A 15,622-nucleotide genomic window follows, 5' to 3' on the forward strand; every position below is an offset into this window, starting at 1 on the left:
CAAGGGAGGGGGGGGCTTTGCCCCCAACTATGTCACGAGCGCTGATTTCCTTGATCCTTAAGCGGGACAAGGACCCTCTGCAGTGTGGGTCATATAGGCCGATCTCGCTGCTAAATGTAGACGCCAAGCTGCTGGCAAAGATCTTAGCCACAAGAATAGAGGATTGTGTGCTGGGGGTCATTCACGAGGACCAGACGGGGTTTGTGAAGGGAAGGCAGTTGAATACCAACATACGAAGGCTCCTCAATGTCATTATGATGCCGGCTGTGGAAGGGGAGGCGGAGATAGTGGTGGCATTAGATGTGAAGAAGGCCTTTGATAGGGTTGAGTGGGGGTATCTGTGGAAGGTGTTGGAAAGGTTTGGGTTTGGGGAGGGGTTTGTCCGTTGGGTGAGGTTGCTTTATGAGGCCCCGATGGCGAGTGTAGCCACGAATAGGAGGAGGTCGGAGTACTTTCGGCTGTACCAAGGGCAAGACACTGGTGTCCCCTGTCCCCCTTGCTCTTTGCGTTGGCAATTGAGCCCCTGGCCATGGCGTTGAGGGAGTCAGGGAACTGGAGGGGCCTGGTGCGGGGTGTGGAGGAGCATCGAGTGTCACTTTATGCGGACGACCTGTTGCTGTATGTGGCGGACCCGGTTGGGGGGGGGGGGGGGGGGGGGGGGGGGGGGGATGCCGGAGGTGATGAGGATTCTCAGCGAATTTGGGGGCTTCTCTGGGTATAAGCTCAACCTGGGCAAGAGCGAGTTGTTCGTGGTGCACCCGGGGGATCAGGAGGGGATTGGTAGGCTCCCACTGAAGCTGGCAGGGAGGAGCTTCAGGTACCTAGGAGTCCAGGTGGCTGGGAGCTGGGGGGCCCTGCACAAGCTCAACCTCACAAGGTTGGTGGAGAAAATGGAGGAGGAGATCAAAAGGTGGGATATGTTACCGCTGTCACTGGCGGGTAGGGTGCAGTCCGTCAAGATGACGGTGCTCCCGAGGTTTTTGTTCCTGTTCCAGTGCCTTCCAATCCTTATCCCGAAGGCCTTTTTTAGGAGAGTTAACAGGAGTATACGGGATTTGTGTGGGCGCATGGGACTCCGAGGGTGAAAAGGGTGTTCTTGGAACGGGGCGGGGATAGGGTGGGCTGGCGCTGCCCAACCTCTGTGGGTACTATTGGGCTGCCAACGCAGCGATGGTGCGAAAGTGGGTAATGGACGGGGAAGGGGCAGCATGGAAGAGGATGGAGATGGCGTCCTGTCTGGACACGAGCCTGGAGGCGCTGATAACGGCGCCGTTGCCGCTCCCTCCTCCGAGGTATACCACGAGCCCGGTGGTGGCGGCTACCCTCAAAATTTGGGGGCAATGGAGACGGCATAGGGGAGAGGTGGGGGGCTCGATGGAGTACCCGATACGTGGGAACCACTGGTTTATTTCAGGGAGCATCGATGGCTGGCACAAGGTAGGTATTAGGAGGTTGAGGGACCTGTTTGTGGATTGGAGGTTCGCGAGCCTGGGGGAGATAGAGGGTAAGTTTGGGCTCCCCCCGGGGAAAATGTTTAGGTACATGCAGGTTAGGGCGTTTGCCAGGCGGCAGGTGGAGGGGTTCCCCTTGCTGCCCCCGCGTGGGGTACGGGACAGGGTGCTCTCGGGGGTGTGGGTTGGAGGAGGGAGGATTTCGGACATATACCGCGTAATGCAGGAGGTAGACGAGGCCTCGGTGGAGGAGCTGAAGGGTAAATGGGAAGATAAACAACACTCGAACACCTCGACAACCTATGTTAGACTGCTGTTCATCGACCATATTCAACACCATTATCCCGACAAGACTAATAACCAAACTCCGCAATCTTGGAATTGACCCCTCCCTGTGCAGCTGGATCCTCGACTTCCTCACCAACAGACCTCAATCTGTCAGGATAGGCAACAGCACCTCCTCCATAATAGTCCTCAACACCGGGGCCCCGCAAGGATTTATGCTCAGTCCTCTACTCCCTATACACACGTGACTGTGTGGCAAGATTTAACTCCAACTCAATCTATAAGTTTACAGATGATACGACTGTGGTGGGCCGTATCTCAAACAACAATGAATCAGACTACAGGAGGGAGATAAATCACTTGGTTGCACAGTGTACCAAAAACAACTTCTCTAAATGTTGGAAAGACCAAGGAACTGATCATCGACTTCAGAAAGCGTAGCGCGACACACACTCCCGTCTGCATCAATGGCTCCGAAGTGGAGATGGTCGATAGCTTTAAGTTCCTGGTGTGGATGACTCCGGCGTGGGGGCCTTCTTTTAGGCGGCTATTCTCCGTTCCCGGAGGGGCCAGCAGCGGACTGACGCGATACGCGTCAGTTTCACCCGCTGCGGAAGTGACGAGACCAGATCCACTGCACTTTCATCAACCCTTCTTTTCACTTCCTCAAAGAATTCGATCAAATTTGTGAGGCAAGACCTTCCTTTAATAAATCCATGTTCACTATCCCTGATTAGTCCATCATACCTTTCTATGTGACAGTTAATCCTATCTCTCAATTCTACTAATTCGCCCACCACTGACGCAAGACTAACTGCCCTATGATTCTTTGGCATTTCCTTTGATCCCATTTTAAGCAATGGAACCACGTTTGCATTTCTCCAGTCCTCCAGCATCTCCCATGTCTAATGAGGATTGGAAAATCATACTCGGAGCATCTGCTATCTCCTCCCTGACCTCCTTCAGTAGCCTTGGAAACAATTCATCTGGCCCTGGCGACTTATGAACTTTCAAGGATTTCAATCCTTCTGAGTACTTCCTCTCTCTTTATGAGTATCCCATCCAGTATCTCATCGGCGCAACAAGGCCGGAGAATTGCGCCCACAAACATTACTTGCTCATCTTTTTTCATGCCCTCTCTAGATTTTTTATTTCCTTTTGGACTTCATCCGTGCACTTCCTATACTCGTCTAGGCTCTCTGCAGTGTTTAGTTCTTTATGCCTATCGTCACTTTCTTTTTCTGTTTGATCTTCCTCTGTATTCCTCCAGAAAACCAGGAAGGGGGGGGGGGGGGGTCTAGATTTGGCAGTACCACTCTATATTTGGAGGGGACATGTCTACTTTGTACATTTAAGATTTCTCCTTTTAGTGCTTCCCACTGATTTTCCACAGATTTATCCTCGAGCAGTGTTGGCCAATCCACCTCAGCCCAACTCTAACCCTTATCATTTCTACAAAATTTGCCTTCCCCCAGTTCAAATCGTTTACGCCTGCTTTATCTCTGTCCTTTTCCATGGTAATACTAACTGAATCGAACTGAATTGTGATCACTATCCCCAATACGGTCACTGAATGTCACTTCCCCCACTTGCCCTTCTTCGTTCCCCAAGACTAGGTCTAGAATTGCATCTCCTCTCATTGAAAAGATTTTCCTGGGCACACTGCATGAATTCCTCTCCCTGAGTTCCCCTTACATTTGATTCCCAGTTGATATTGGGATAGTTAATGTCTCCTACTATTACTGCCCTCTTGTTCTTACAGGCAGAAATTTGCCTACATATTTGCTCCTCTATCAATGTGACTGCTCCTTTTTTTATTTCTAAGTTCAACCCACAAAGCCTCGTCAGGGATGGGGAAATTCCTCAAGTTATGATCTGGTTAGTGACATTGTAAACCTAGTGAGATAATTTTGTTTAAAGCGTAAACAATTTTACAAGAACTGGCAATGATTGGCAGTGGCAAAGATTCCACTATATTAGAATTTAGAAGGATGATAGAAAGTGTCCAACTAGAAACCAGAATGACCCCAATAAACTGCATGCGACTGACACATTTGCCAGATAATCAGAGGGCTGAGTTCACAGTCCAGCTAAATTTAGGCTTTCTGGCCTAGCTGCTGCTGCAAAGCTAGGCAATTATATTGATTAATCAACTTATTAGATTAATCAGTGCTGCTGCCAACTTGGCAGTGCCACCTGGACAGTGCCAAGGTCGGATTGCTAAGGTGCCAGCTGGGCAGTGTCAAGGTGCCTGTGTTCCAAGGGCCACCCTGTGCGATCCCTCTCACGCAGGGGCCTCCTTTGACCTAGGAGACCCCTGGGTGCTGTTCCGCCTAGTCCAAGTTTGTGTGGATCAATGCTGAATGGCGCCCGGCTACGGCCTCGCTGGGGAGACTGGTAGATCCCGGGAGGCCGGTAGATCCCGGTTAAACACGACTACATACGTTTAAAACCTATGTAGGTGCGCACCGTTGGGTCACGCTACTTTTGGGTGGGATTCTGATTTCAGCACCTCACGGGACTTGGTATATCCCCACGAGGCGTAAAGGCTGCCGGAATCTTTGATAGGGTTGAGTGGGGGTACTTGTGGGAGGTGCTGGAAAGGTTTGGGTTCGGGGAGGGGTTTGTCAGTTGGATGAGGCTGTTATATGAGGCCCCGATGGCGAGCGTAGCCACGAATAGGAGGAGATCAGAGTACTTTCCGTTGCACCGGGGGACGAGACAGGGGAGTCCCCTATCCCCCTTGCTCTATGCGTTGGCAATTGAGCCCCTGGCCATGGCGTTGAGGGAGTCGGGGAATTGGAGGGGTCTGGTGCGGGGTGGGGAGGAGCACTGAGTGTCACTTTATGCAGATGACTTGTTGCTATATGTGGCGGACCCAGTGGGGGGAATGCCGGAGGTGATGAAGATTCTCAATGAATTTGGGGGCTTTTCAAGGTACAAGCTCAACCTGGGTAAGAGTGAGTTGTTCGTCGTGCACCTGGGGGATCAGGAGGAGGGGATTGGTAGGCTCCCACTGAAAAGGGCAGAGAGGAGCTTTAGTTACGTGGGAGTCCAGGTGAGTAGGAGCTGGGGGACCCTACACAAACTTAACCTCACAAGGCTGGTGGAGCAAATGGAGGAGTTTAAAAGATGGGACATGTTGCCGCTGTCGCTGGCGGGCAGGGTGCAGTCAGTCAAGATGACGGTGCTCCCAAGGTTTTTGTTCCCGTCCCAGTGCCTCCCCAACTTATCCCGAAGGCCTTTTTTAGGAGGGTCAACAGGAGCATCACGGGGTTTGTATGGGCGCGCGGGACCCCGAGGGTGAGAAGGATTTTTCTGGAGCGGGGCAGGGATAGGGGGGGCTGGCGCTGCCCAACCTCTGTGGGTACTATTGGGCTGCCAACGCAGCGATGGTGCGTAAGTGGGTAATGGACGGGGAGGGGGCAGCATGGAAGAGGATGGAGATGGCGTCCTGTCTGGACACGAACCTGGAGGCGCTGGTAACGGCGCCGTTGCCGCTCCCTCCAACGAGGTATACCACGAGCCCGGTGATGGCGGCTACCCTCAACATTTGGGGGCAATGGAGATGGCATAGGGGGAAGGTGGGGGGCTCGATGGAGTCCCCGATACGGGGAAACCACCGGTTTGTGCCAGGGAGCATCGATGGCATGTTTCTTGGCTGGCACAGGGTAGGTATTAGGAGGTTGAGGGACCTGTTTGTAGATGGGAGGTTTGCGAGCCTGGGTGAGTTAGAGGGGAAGTTTAGGCTCCCCCCGGGGAACATGTTTAGGTACATGCAGGTTAGGGTGTTTGCCAGGCGGCAAGTGGAGGGGTTCCCTCAGTTGCCCCCATATGGGGTACGGGACAGGATGCTCTCGGGGGTGTGGGTTGGAGGAGGGAGGATTTTGGACGTGTACCACGTAATGCAGGAGGTAGATGAGGCCTCGGTGGAGGAGCTGAAGGGTAAATGGGAAGAGGAGCTGGGTGAGGAGATTGAGGAGGGGATGTGGGCGGATGCCCTGGAAAGGGTGAATTCCTCCTCTTCTTGTGCGAGGCTTAGCCTCATACAGTTCAAGGTGCTACATAGGGCTCATATGACCGGGACGAGGATGAGCAGGTTCTTCGGGGGCGAAGACAGGTGTGCTAGGTGCTCGGGGAGCCCAGCGAACCATGCCCATATGTTCTGGGCATGCCCAGCGCTGGGGGTATTTTGGAAGGGGGTAGCGAACACGGTGTCGAGCGTGGTAGGATCCAGGGTCGAGCCAGGCTGGGGGCTCGCGATATTTGGGGTAGCAGTGGAGCCGGGAGTACAGAAGGAGGAGGCCTTTACGTCCCTAGTAGCCCAGCGGAGGATTTTGCTTCAGTGGAAGGATGCGAGGCCCCCAAGCATGGGGGCCTGGAACAATGATATGGCGGGGTTCATCAAATTGGAGAGGGTGAAATTCGCCCTGAGAGGATCAGTGCAGGGGTTTTTTAAGGCAGTGGCAGCCTTCCTTGACTTCCTGGCAGAATGGTAGGAAAATAGGCCGGCAGCAGCAGCAACCCGGGGGTGGGGGGGGGGGGGGGGGGGGGGGGGGGGGGGGTTGTTTCGGTGGAGGGGAGAAATGTGTACATGTGTTTGTTGAATATGCCGGGTGCTAATTTATTTCTTCTTTTTGTAGTTACTGGTAGGGGGGGTTTGGTTTTGGGTTTTTTTTTCTCTTTTTTGTTGTTAATACTGTTTTCTTGTTGATATTTTCTGTTTTTGATATTTTGTGAAAATCTCAATAAAAATTATTTTTTTTAAAAAAGGCTGCCGGAATCTACCGGCAACCAGTGCAACGCTCTAATACATATCAGCCTTTTCTAAAGTGAAGAGGGAGTGGGCGGAAAGTGTCAGCCAGAAAAAGGTACATAAGAACACACAAACATACAAATTAGGAGAAGTAGGCAGTTCAACACCTCGAGCTGATCCAATTGTGGCCTCAATTCTACTTTGCTGCCTATCCCAGGACTCAGAAAAGATGCAGGAGAAGCCAGCGCACTTTGAGGAATCTGGAAAGTTAAGAGTATTGACAGTACCATGAGTTCAAGAAACAGCCCAAGACTGCCTGCACAAAGCTTTGTCCGTCAGTGTGTTCGATATTTACAGCTTACCCATGCCAAGCCCTATTAAATGTACAGCTTTTGCGCTGCATCTCATGTCCTGGGTCAATGTTCTATTCAAGCTGCAGCTTAGAATTTAGAGGTTTTCCTGCACATTACATTTCAGCTGACATCTACTCAATCTACTAACCTGTCCAAGTCCTCCTAAAATCATCTACAATCCTCTTCAGTTAATGCTCCTTGTTTTTCTATCGTGTTCCAATGTCGATTTTGGGTGCACCCTAGTCAAAAGTCCAAATATTTTTTGTATATTAAGAAAGATGGAACACCACTATTTTAATAATTGCCATCTAAAAACATCAATGGAGCACAATGTGAAGCTCCCTGTTTTTAGCCAATTTCTTATCCACACTGCACAGCCCCTTTAATAGCTCATGCTTTTATTTATCAACAAGTCTCCTTTGCAGAATCTTTTGAAAATCCACTAATGTAACATCCACAGCAGTTCTTTATCAACACACTCTTATTTCCTTAAAAAAACAACTTGGCTTTCATAAAACCATGCTTAATTAATTTGTCTAGACTAATATTAGCTTTATCCTATATTATGACCTCCAGAACCTTGGGGACTACCAATGTTAAGGTGAATAATATGTAATTACATGGTTTATCCTTTCTCCCTCCTAAAACACAGATGTATGTTGGTACAAGTTCTATATCCAAGGATTTTTGGAAAATTGTAGGTAGAGTCTCTGCTCTTTCCTCACGGACCCTTCTGAGTATTCTCGGATGCATGCCATCAGGGCCTTTTCCCAATTTGAGTGCCATCAATGTTTTCAGTACTACTTTTTTTATCAACAATTATCCTATCCAATTGTTCCACCTCTTCTTGTGCATTCATATTAGCACATACTGTGCCTCTGTGAAAACTGAGGTCAAGTCCTTATTTGGTCTGAAGCATGAGGAGTGGTTCAGGCAGGCTGAACCTATTATAAAATATTAGGTTTTTTACTATATTTACTATAAAACCATGTCAATCTTAATCCTTCTGGCTTTTGATTTTCCGTAAAGCAGCATTAGGAGCCTGTTTCGGCCCATCAAATTTGTATTTTAAATTATTCCATTACATTAATGTTAAATGGGAGCAAGGACAAAGAAGAAAGGAGGTGTATAAAGAACTTTCATTTAATAAATGGGCTACAGTAAGGATAGATTATACTGAAATAATTAAATTTAAAGAGTTAAAAATAAAACAGAATGGGGGAAAATTGAAAGAATAAGAGTCCCCAAGGGGAGTTGAATTATCTTAATGTTAAAATATTTTTAAAGTTTTTATTTTTATACCTCAGGGCTAATATTGCAGTACTAAAGCAATGGCAGACATCTGAGTAGGTGTGTTTTTGTAATATGGGTAGGTATTGATAGGCGTTTGATAAGGTTCCCTATGGTCGGCTCATGAAGAAAGTAAGGTGGTGTGGGATAGAAGGAAATTTGGCCAATTGGATAAGTAACTGGCTTTCACATAGAAGACAGAGGGTGGTGGTGGATGGAAAATTTTCAGACTGGAGACCAGTTACCAGCGGTGTACCACCGGGATCAGTGCTGGGTCCTCTGCTATTTGTGATTTTTATCAATGACTTGGAGGAGGGGGCTGAAGGATGAGTCAATAAATTTGCTGATGACACCAAGGTTGGTGGAGTAGTGGATGAGGTGGAGGGCTGTTGTCGGCTGCAAAGAGACATTGATAGGATGCAGAGCTGGGCCGATAAATGGCAGATGGAGTTTAACCCTGATAAGTGCGAGGTGATTCATTTTGGTAGAAAAAATTTGAATGCAGATTACAGGGTCAACGGCAGGGTTCTGAGGAATGTGGAGGAACAGAGAGATCTTGGGGTTCACGTCCACAGATCTCTGAAGGTTGCCACTCAAGTGGATAGAGCCGTGAAGAAGGCCTATAGTGTGTTAGCATTGATTAACAGGGGGCTTGAGTTTAAGAGCCGTGGGGTTATGTTGCAACTGTACATGACCCTGGTGAGACCACATTTGGAGTATTGTGTGCAGTTCTGGTCACCTCACTATAGGAAGGATGTGGAAGCATTGGAAAGGGTGCAAAGGAGATTTACTAGGATGCTGCCTGGTTTGCAGGATAGGTCTTATGAGGAAAGGTTGAGGGAGATAGGGCTTTTCTGTTTGGAGCTGAGGAGGATGAGATGCAACTTAATAGAGGTTTATAAGATGATGAGGGGGATAGATAGAGTGGACGTTCAGAGACTATTTCCTCGGGTGGATGTAGCTGTTACAAGGGGGCATAACTATAAGATGCAGGGTGGGAGATATAGAAGGGATGTCCGAGGTAGGGTCTTTACTCAGAGAGTGGTTAGGGTGTGGAATGGACTGCCTGCTGTGATAGTGGAGTCGGACACTTTAGGAACTTTCAAGCGGTTATTGGATAGGCACATGGAGCACACCAGAATGACAGGGAGTGGGATAGCTTGATCTTGGTTTCGGACAATGCTCGGCACAGCATCAAGGGCCGAAGGGCTTGTTCTGTGCTGTACTGTTCTATTTTCTATATCGTCTGATTGTGGAATGTGAGCTGGCCCAGTCTTTTTCTCTGGGTATGTTAGACATCCGCTGTTTGTAAGCATGCCATGCCATTTCCTTCAGCATTTCTGCATACCTTGGCTGAACTAAAAGCTGAGAGAAAATCCATGCTCAGCCGCTGCATAGAGATATAATTCACTGTAGTACTAATTGCACGACTGTCAACAACATTCTTCACCGTGTCTGATGGAATGACCCAACTCCTGGTACAATGTTTATTAGACTTAACTTAACTTAACTGTCCTTTAGTTAAGTTGATATTGACTAATATATATACTGTGTGACACTAGAATTCACCACTATTAGCCCTTAATGTCAAAAGATGATGCAATGGCCCCCACACATATCACTGAATTGTCAGACCGTATAAACATATAAAAATACCAAATTGTAAATATGTCCTATTTGAGTTTTGTACACATTGATTCTATTACATTATTAAACAAAGTTAATTAATAATTATGCATAATATCTTATGAAACACTCCAGGTTCCACACAGTCTGACTATCAGCCAGTTGTTCTTTTGATCAATTTGTGAAAATAGAGTCTGGCTGCTTTACATACGAACATACAAATTAGAAGCAGGTGTAGGCTACTCGGCCCCTCGAGCCTGCTCTGCCATTCAATAAGATCATGGCTGATCTGATTTTTTTTTACCATTTAGAGTATCCAATTTTTTTTTCCAATTTAGGGGCAATTTAGCGTGGTCAATCCTCCTACCCTGCACATCTTTGGGTTGTGGACGCGAGACCCACGCAAACACGGGGAGAATGTGCAAACTCCACACAGACACTGACCCAGGGCCGGGATCGCACCTGGGGCCTCGGCGCCGTGAGGCAGCAGTGCTAACCACTGTGCCACCGTGCTGCCCCAGCTGATCTGATTTTATCCACAACCCCACATTACTGCCGAACCTGGATAATCTTCACTCTCTTGTTAATCAAGAATCTATCTAGCTCTGCCTTAAAAGTATTCAAAGACTCCATTTCCACCATCTTAGGAAGAGAGTTCCAGAGACTCTCGGCCTCCTGAGAGAAAAAAATTATCATCTCTTTCTTAAATGGGCGACCCCTTATATTTAAACAGTGACCCCCTAGTTCTAGATTCTCCCACAAGAGTAAACATCCTCTCCACATCCACCCTTACAAAAGAAAGTCAACACCTTATAAAGGAAAGGACTTTGTATCAGTGTGGACATAACAGTATGTAACTCATGTTTAGGGAGTATAGTTATATTTTAATATCTTCATATAATTCTGCTTTTCATGTAATTCTGTTTAATGTGTCCTAACGATCAGATGTAAAAATTGTATTTAATTGGCAATATGTGAGCTCCACCTGAGAAACAAATCTGTGAATTAGAATTGAATGTAACCACGTGGCTGTTGTGGGCAGCATCATTCAGATCTGTCTTAAAGCCCACTTGAAAGAAAAACTGAACAGTGGCTGCAGGTCCTCACGTCATTGCAAATTTGAGCCAAGGAACCCCTTAACATAAAAGGCATTACGTACACTACTGGAGGAGTCCTCAGAAACTCGAGAGATATTGCTGGAGGAGCATTTTTCAGACTGTCTATTTTAAATTGACAAAGGACTCTGCCATGTTTGGCAGCAACAAAACTTTGGAGAAGGTAAATTAACCCTGTGAAATGTTGGCAAAAAGACATTTGTAATTGACCACTGTTCTTAGTAATTACTTGTGTAAACTTACTTCTTTTCCTTGCATTTTAATCTATAATTAATTAATAAATAAATTTAGAGTACCAAATTCATTTTTTTGTCCAATTAAGGGGCAATTTAGCATGGCCAATTTTTGGATTATGGGAGTGAGGCCCACACAGACACAGGAAGAATGTACAAACTCCACATGGACAGTGACCCGGGGCCGGGATCGAATTGGGTCCTCGCTACCGTTAGGCAGCAGTGCTAACCACTGTGCCACTGTGGTGCCCTAGTCTTTAATATTTAAATAGATATAGCAATCATTGCAATTCTAGTTCGCTGATACTTTCACCAATGTGAATATGATTGGGTTCCCAGGAAGTTCAATGCACAATTTATTACAATTTAGTTATTAATCCTGAGCTATGTCACTACTGCAAGAACAGAAATCATAGAAAGCGCATTTTCAGCATAGCTTCTCAGGAACAGGTAGATCTAAAATAGCTGACCTTAAGGGACAGTCCTGTGGTTGGCCACCCTGGTTTGCATGTAGTGTTTCCCTGTAACTTACATCACACAACTAACTTCATTGCAATGTTAATGTAAGCCTACTTGTGATACTAATAAAGGATTATTATAAATAGAGAGGTACAGAGTATCTTCATGTCAGTGATTAAACTGAATTTTTTTTAAATCATGGAAAAAATGTGATTATGCTTTGAACAAAACAATCTCCCCTACACTTTCCTTGTTAAGTATTTTTGGGAAAATGTATTCCACTTAGACTAGCAGTAATAAAGCAGATGGATTCAGAATGTTTAGGATAACTAGTGAAATTTTATCTACCCGAGGCAAACTAAGACAGCCTGAATACAGAAACCCGTTACTGCTCGTGTTTCTCTTTTCCTGAGCAGTCATTTTATCCAAGAGTTGTTTTAATGCTGACTTCATAAATGAAGTATGGTGGTTGCACAGACATTAAACAGACGTCCTTCTAAGATCATGTTCTGAGTCCTGTGCCCAAATTATTTCTTCAACAAACTGAGATAACTTGAGCCTTTATTTGTGGTTTTGTTAATTGTTGGATATAAACAAAATCCTGTTTTTGTCCTTTAGACTATATGGAAAATGCGGCACAAACATTCCTATGTATAATTAACATACAACTAAATTATCCATGTCTTATTTTTTTGGAAAACTTACACACAGATGTCCACCAGCTGATCAAGTTCTGGACAGCTGCACTCATACATATCCCTACAGCTGGCATGGCTTTGATTCATCAGATCTCCCAACAATTGTAATGCATTGGCAGGTGTCTCATCACAAACTGTCTTGAATTGTAGAACTCGTCTGGCTTCGCTATAAACATGCTTAGCGCGCTGGTGAAGTTTAAATGATGTCACTGTGTGGAATAGAAATACATTGTTAATGAACAATGTGGAAAACTTCATTCAAGCAGCAACATGCCCCAAAAAACTTTTTTGATTTCAAACAATTGAAAACATGATTGTGGTTGTTCGAATAATAATTGAAGCTGAATATGGTGACCATAAAAATAAAGCGACACAATTCTTTACAATTTGATTGTGACTCAGACTGACCAGGTTTCTCTTCCAGCTATGCATTACTCCTGTGAAAAGAATGGTTCATTAAAATTTGTTGACTTTTTACGGTCATTTCCCACTGATTCTTATGGTAGATTCCAGGAGTTAAAACTCAGTTATGGTAAACATGATTTTATTACCTTAAATTGAATTCCTCAATGTATCTGAAAAGCCCATGACAGGGGAACATTTGTGAGGCTGACCAAAGGACATTCATTCAAGTCTCAATGACAACAGTACACTGAGACATGAGCAAAACAGTTAATCTATTCAGTCGTACCTATCAACTTACTACAATGGGAAATAATGCTTTCTGGTTACACTGTGACTCAATGTTTATGAAATACTTTATTCTAAAGGGAAAGATCAATTTTGGTTCCCTGAAACACTTCAATCGTAAAAAAGGGTTTCTATTCCCAGGGAGATGGGATATGAAATAGAGCGATGATGTTTGTGTACAGCAATCTGTTTGTATTAATCCAAATTCTAGAATGCAGACAGGGCTATCACGAACACTGTTTGCTCATCAAAGATATGGGAAGAGAAAAGAGATATGCTTTCAGGGATTTCTGGCTGCCAAAGGCTTAAAGATGATATGTAGTTGGCTCGCTGGAGAGACAATTGCAGGTGGAAATCATGCAAAAACAGCTTGGAGCTGAAATTATATATATCCAAGGAAAATGCCTGTTTGAAACTTCAGCTCTCACCCTTCTATTTTTCTTACCTGATTATAGTCAATGCTCATCTTCCTACTGTTAATTTAGTCATTGGTGGGCTAGCATCGGAAATACCATGAAAGCTGCTAAATGTTTATTAAAAATTGGTTTGTATTTAAACTCCTGAAAACCTGTCTAACAGCTATTTGCAATCAGCACATAAACTGTTACGTACATGTATTGAATTGGCATTTTTATTCTTATACATTTAATAAAGAAACCCTGTTACAATCAACGGAGGAGTAGGGAAACATTGTGAATCCTTGCACCCATCCTCATCTACTCATAACACTTGTCTGAGTTACATTTGATTCCTGTCCCACAATATAGGACTGGACAACAAATGTAACCATGGCAATGTCAACCACATTCTGAGAACACATTTAAAACAAAAGTAAAGGCTGAAAAATAAACTAAATGTAAGCATCTGGAAATTCTATTGTTAATATTAGTGGGTGGGTGAACGACTTCCGGTTGCAGCTATGCGAGGCTAAGCCGCACGTTTGGCAGCTCCCGCTTTTATAGGACATGTGGGCTCTTTTAAGGGCCCCAAACGGCGCTGATTCGACGATTCCTGGTGTGTAAAGGGGTCTGGAGCAATACCCCCCAGGATTTATGGTGCGGACCCGGAGTGGGGCGAGGAAAAAAGCGGCAGCAGCTCCCCTGGAAAAGCGGGGGAAGGTGGACAAAATGGCGGCCGGTGGAGCCCCCGAGGAGTGGAGGCAGTGGGCGGAGGAGCAGCAGGCGGCCCTTCTGCGCTACTTTACGGAGCTGAAAGTGGAGTTGCTGGACTCTCTGAAGGTTACGACAAGTAAGCTGCTGGAGACCCAGACAACCCAGGGTGCAGAGATCCTTGAGTTGCAGCAGCAGGCCTCCGAGTGCGAGGATGAGGTCTCAGCCCTCGTGGGGAAGGTGGAGATGCACGAGGCGCTCCACAAAAAGTGGCAGGATCGCTTTGAGGAGATGGAGTTTCGGTCAAGGAGGAAGAACTTGCGGATCCTGGGCCTCGCGGAGGGGCTGGAGGGGTCGGACCTGCCGGCCTATGTGGCCGTGATGCTGAACTCGCTGGTGGGGGCAGGATCTTTCCATCTGCCCCTGGAGCTGGAGGGGGCCCACAGAGTACTGGCCAGGAGGCCTAAGGCGAATGAACCCCTGCGGCCGGTGCTGGTGCGGTTCCATCGGTTCAGTGACCGGGAGTGTGTGCTGCGATGGGCCAAGAAGGTGAGGAGCAGCAAGTGGGAGAACTCAGTAGTGCGTATCTACCAGGACTGGAGTGCGGAGGTGGCCAAGCGGAGAGCCGGGTTTAACCGGACGAAGGCGGTGCTCCACAGCAGGCAGGTGAAATTCGGCACGCTGCCGCCTGCGCGCTTGTGGGTCATCTACAAGGACCGGCATCACTATTTGGAGTCCCCGGAGCAAGCGTGGGCCTTTCTGCAGGCTGAAAAATTGGACTCGAACTAGGGATTGGGGACTGTGGGGTGTTTTTTGTATCACTGCTTATGCTGTTGCTGGCTATTCTGTTTGCTTTTGTTCCCGCTTTCGGATGATGTTGGTTATGGTTTTGTGTTTTAAGGGGGGTGTTGGGGTCTGTGGTTGTTCTGTTTTTGTTTGTACGGGGTTGGTGGATGGGTTGGGACTGCTATTTGGGAGCTGTGTTGAGGGGGTGGGGTGGGGCAGTGGGAAAGCGCGTGCTTTCTCTGGTTTCCCGCGCTGTGGTACGAGGGGGGTGGAGCTGGAGGCAAGGGGCGTGGATATCAGTTCCGTTTTCCCGCGCTGGAGCGGTGCCAAGGAGCTGCTGCTGGGGAGGGGGGGGGGGGGGGGGGGGGGAGGGGTGACCCCCATATCGGGAGGGGCCGGAGTTAGGGCGGGAGCTGCCGGGGTCAGCAGAAGTCAGCTGGCTCACAGGAGTACTATGGAGGGAGCGTCGCGGCTAGGAGGGGTCCTAGCCTTTGGGGGGGGGGGGGGGGGGGAGATACCGGGTTGCTGCTGGATTGGCCAGGGAGGAGCTGGTGCGGGTCAGGGGGGTCGGGGTGAGGTTCTATCGCCGTGGGAAACGGGCCGAGTGGGGGGGTGCTGGCCAGGGGCGAGCAATCGATGGGCTATGGCTAGTCGACGGGGGAGGGGGGGCAGGGTGCCCCCTGATCCGGCTGATCACGTGGAACGTGCGGGGGTTGAATGGGCCGGTGAAGCGGGCCCGGGTGTTTTCGCATCTGAAGGGGCTGAAGGCGG

General features: G+C 47.5%; 1 protein-coding gene across 3 annotated transcripts in view; it reads right to left on the bottom strand.

Annotated features, from left to right (window-relative positions):
* The window catches only part of galk2 (galactokinase 2), a 208,299-nt gene that overhangs the window by 7,941 nt on the left and 184,736 nt on the right, over positions 1-15,622 (bottom strand). For 2 of the 3 annotated variants that reach the window (XM_038813254.1, XM_038813256.1), the window contains one exon: positions 12,274-12,475. In XM_038813254.1, coding sequence (XP_038669182.1) covers positions 12,274-12,475 — 202 coding nt within the window. Of the gene's footprint in view, positions 1-6,993; positions 7,085-12,273; positions 12,476-15,622 lie in introns of all 3 variants that reach the window. The other variant, XM_038813255.1, reaches the window with a different exon arrangement.

This window comes from Scyliorhinus canicula, chromosome 12, assembly GCF_902713615.1.
Source record: "Scyliorhinus canicula chromosome 12, sScyCan1.1, whole genome shotgun sequence".
In the NCBI taxonomy this organism is placed as follows: Eukaryota; Metazoa; Chordata; class Chondrichthyes; order Carcharhiniformes; family Scyliorhinidae; genus Scyliorhinus; species Scyliorhinus canicula.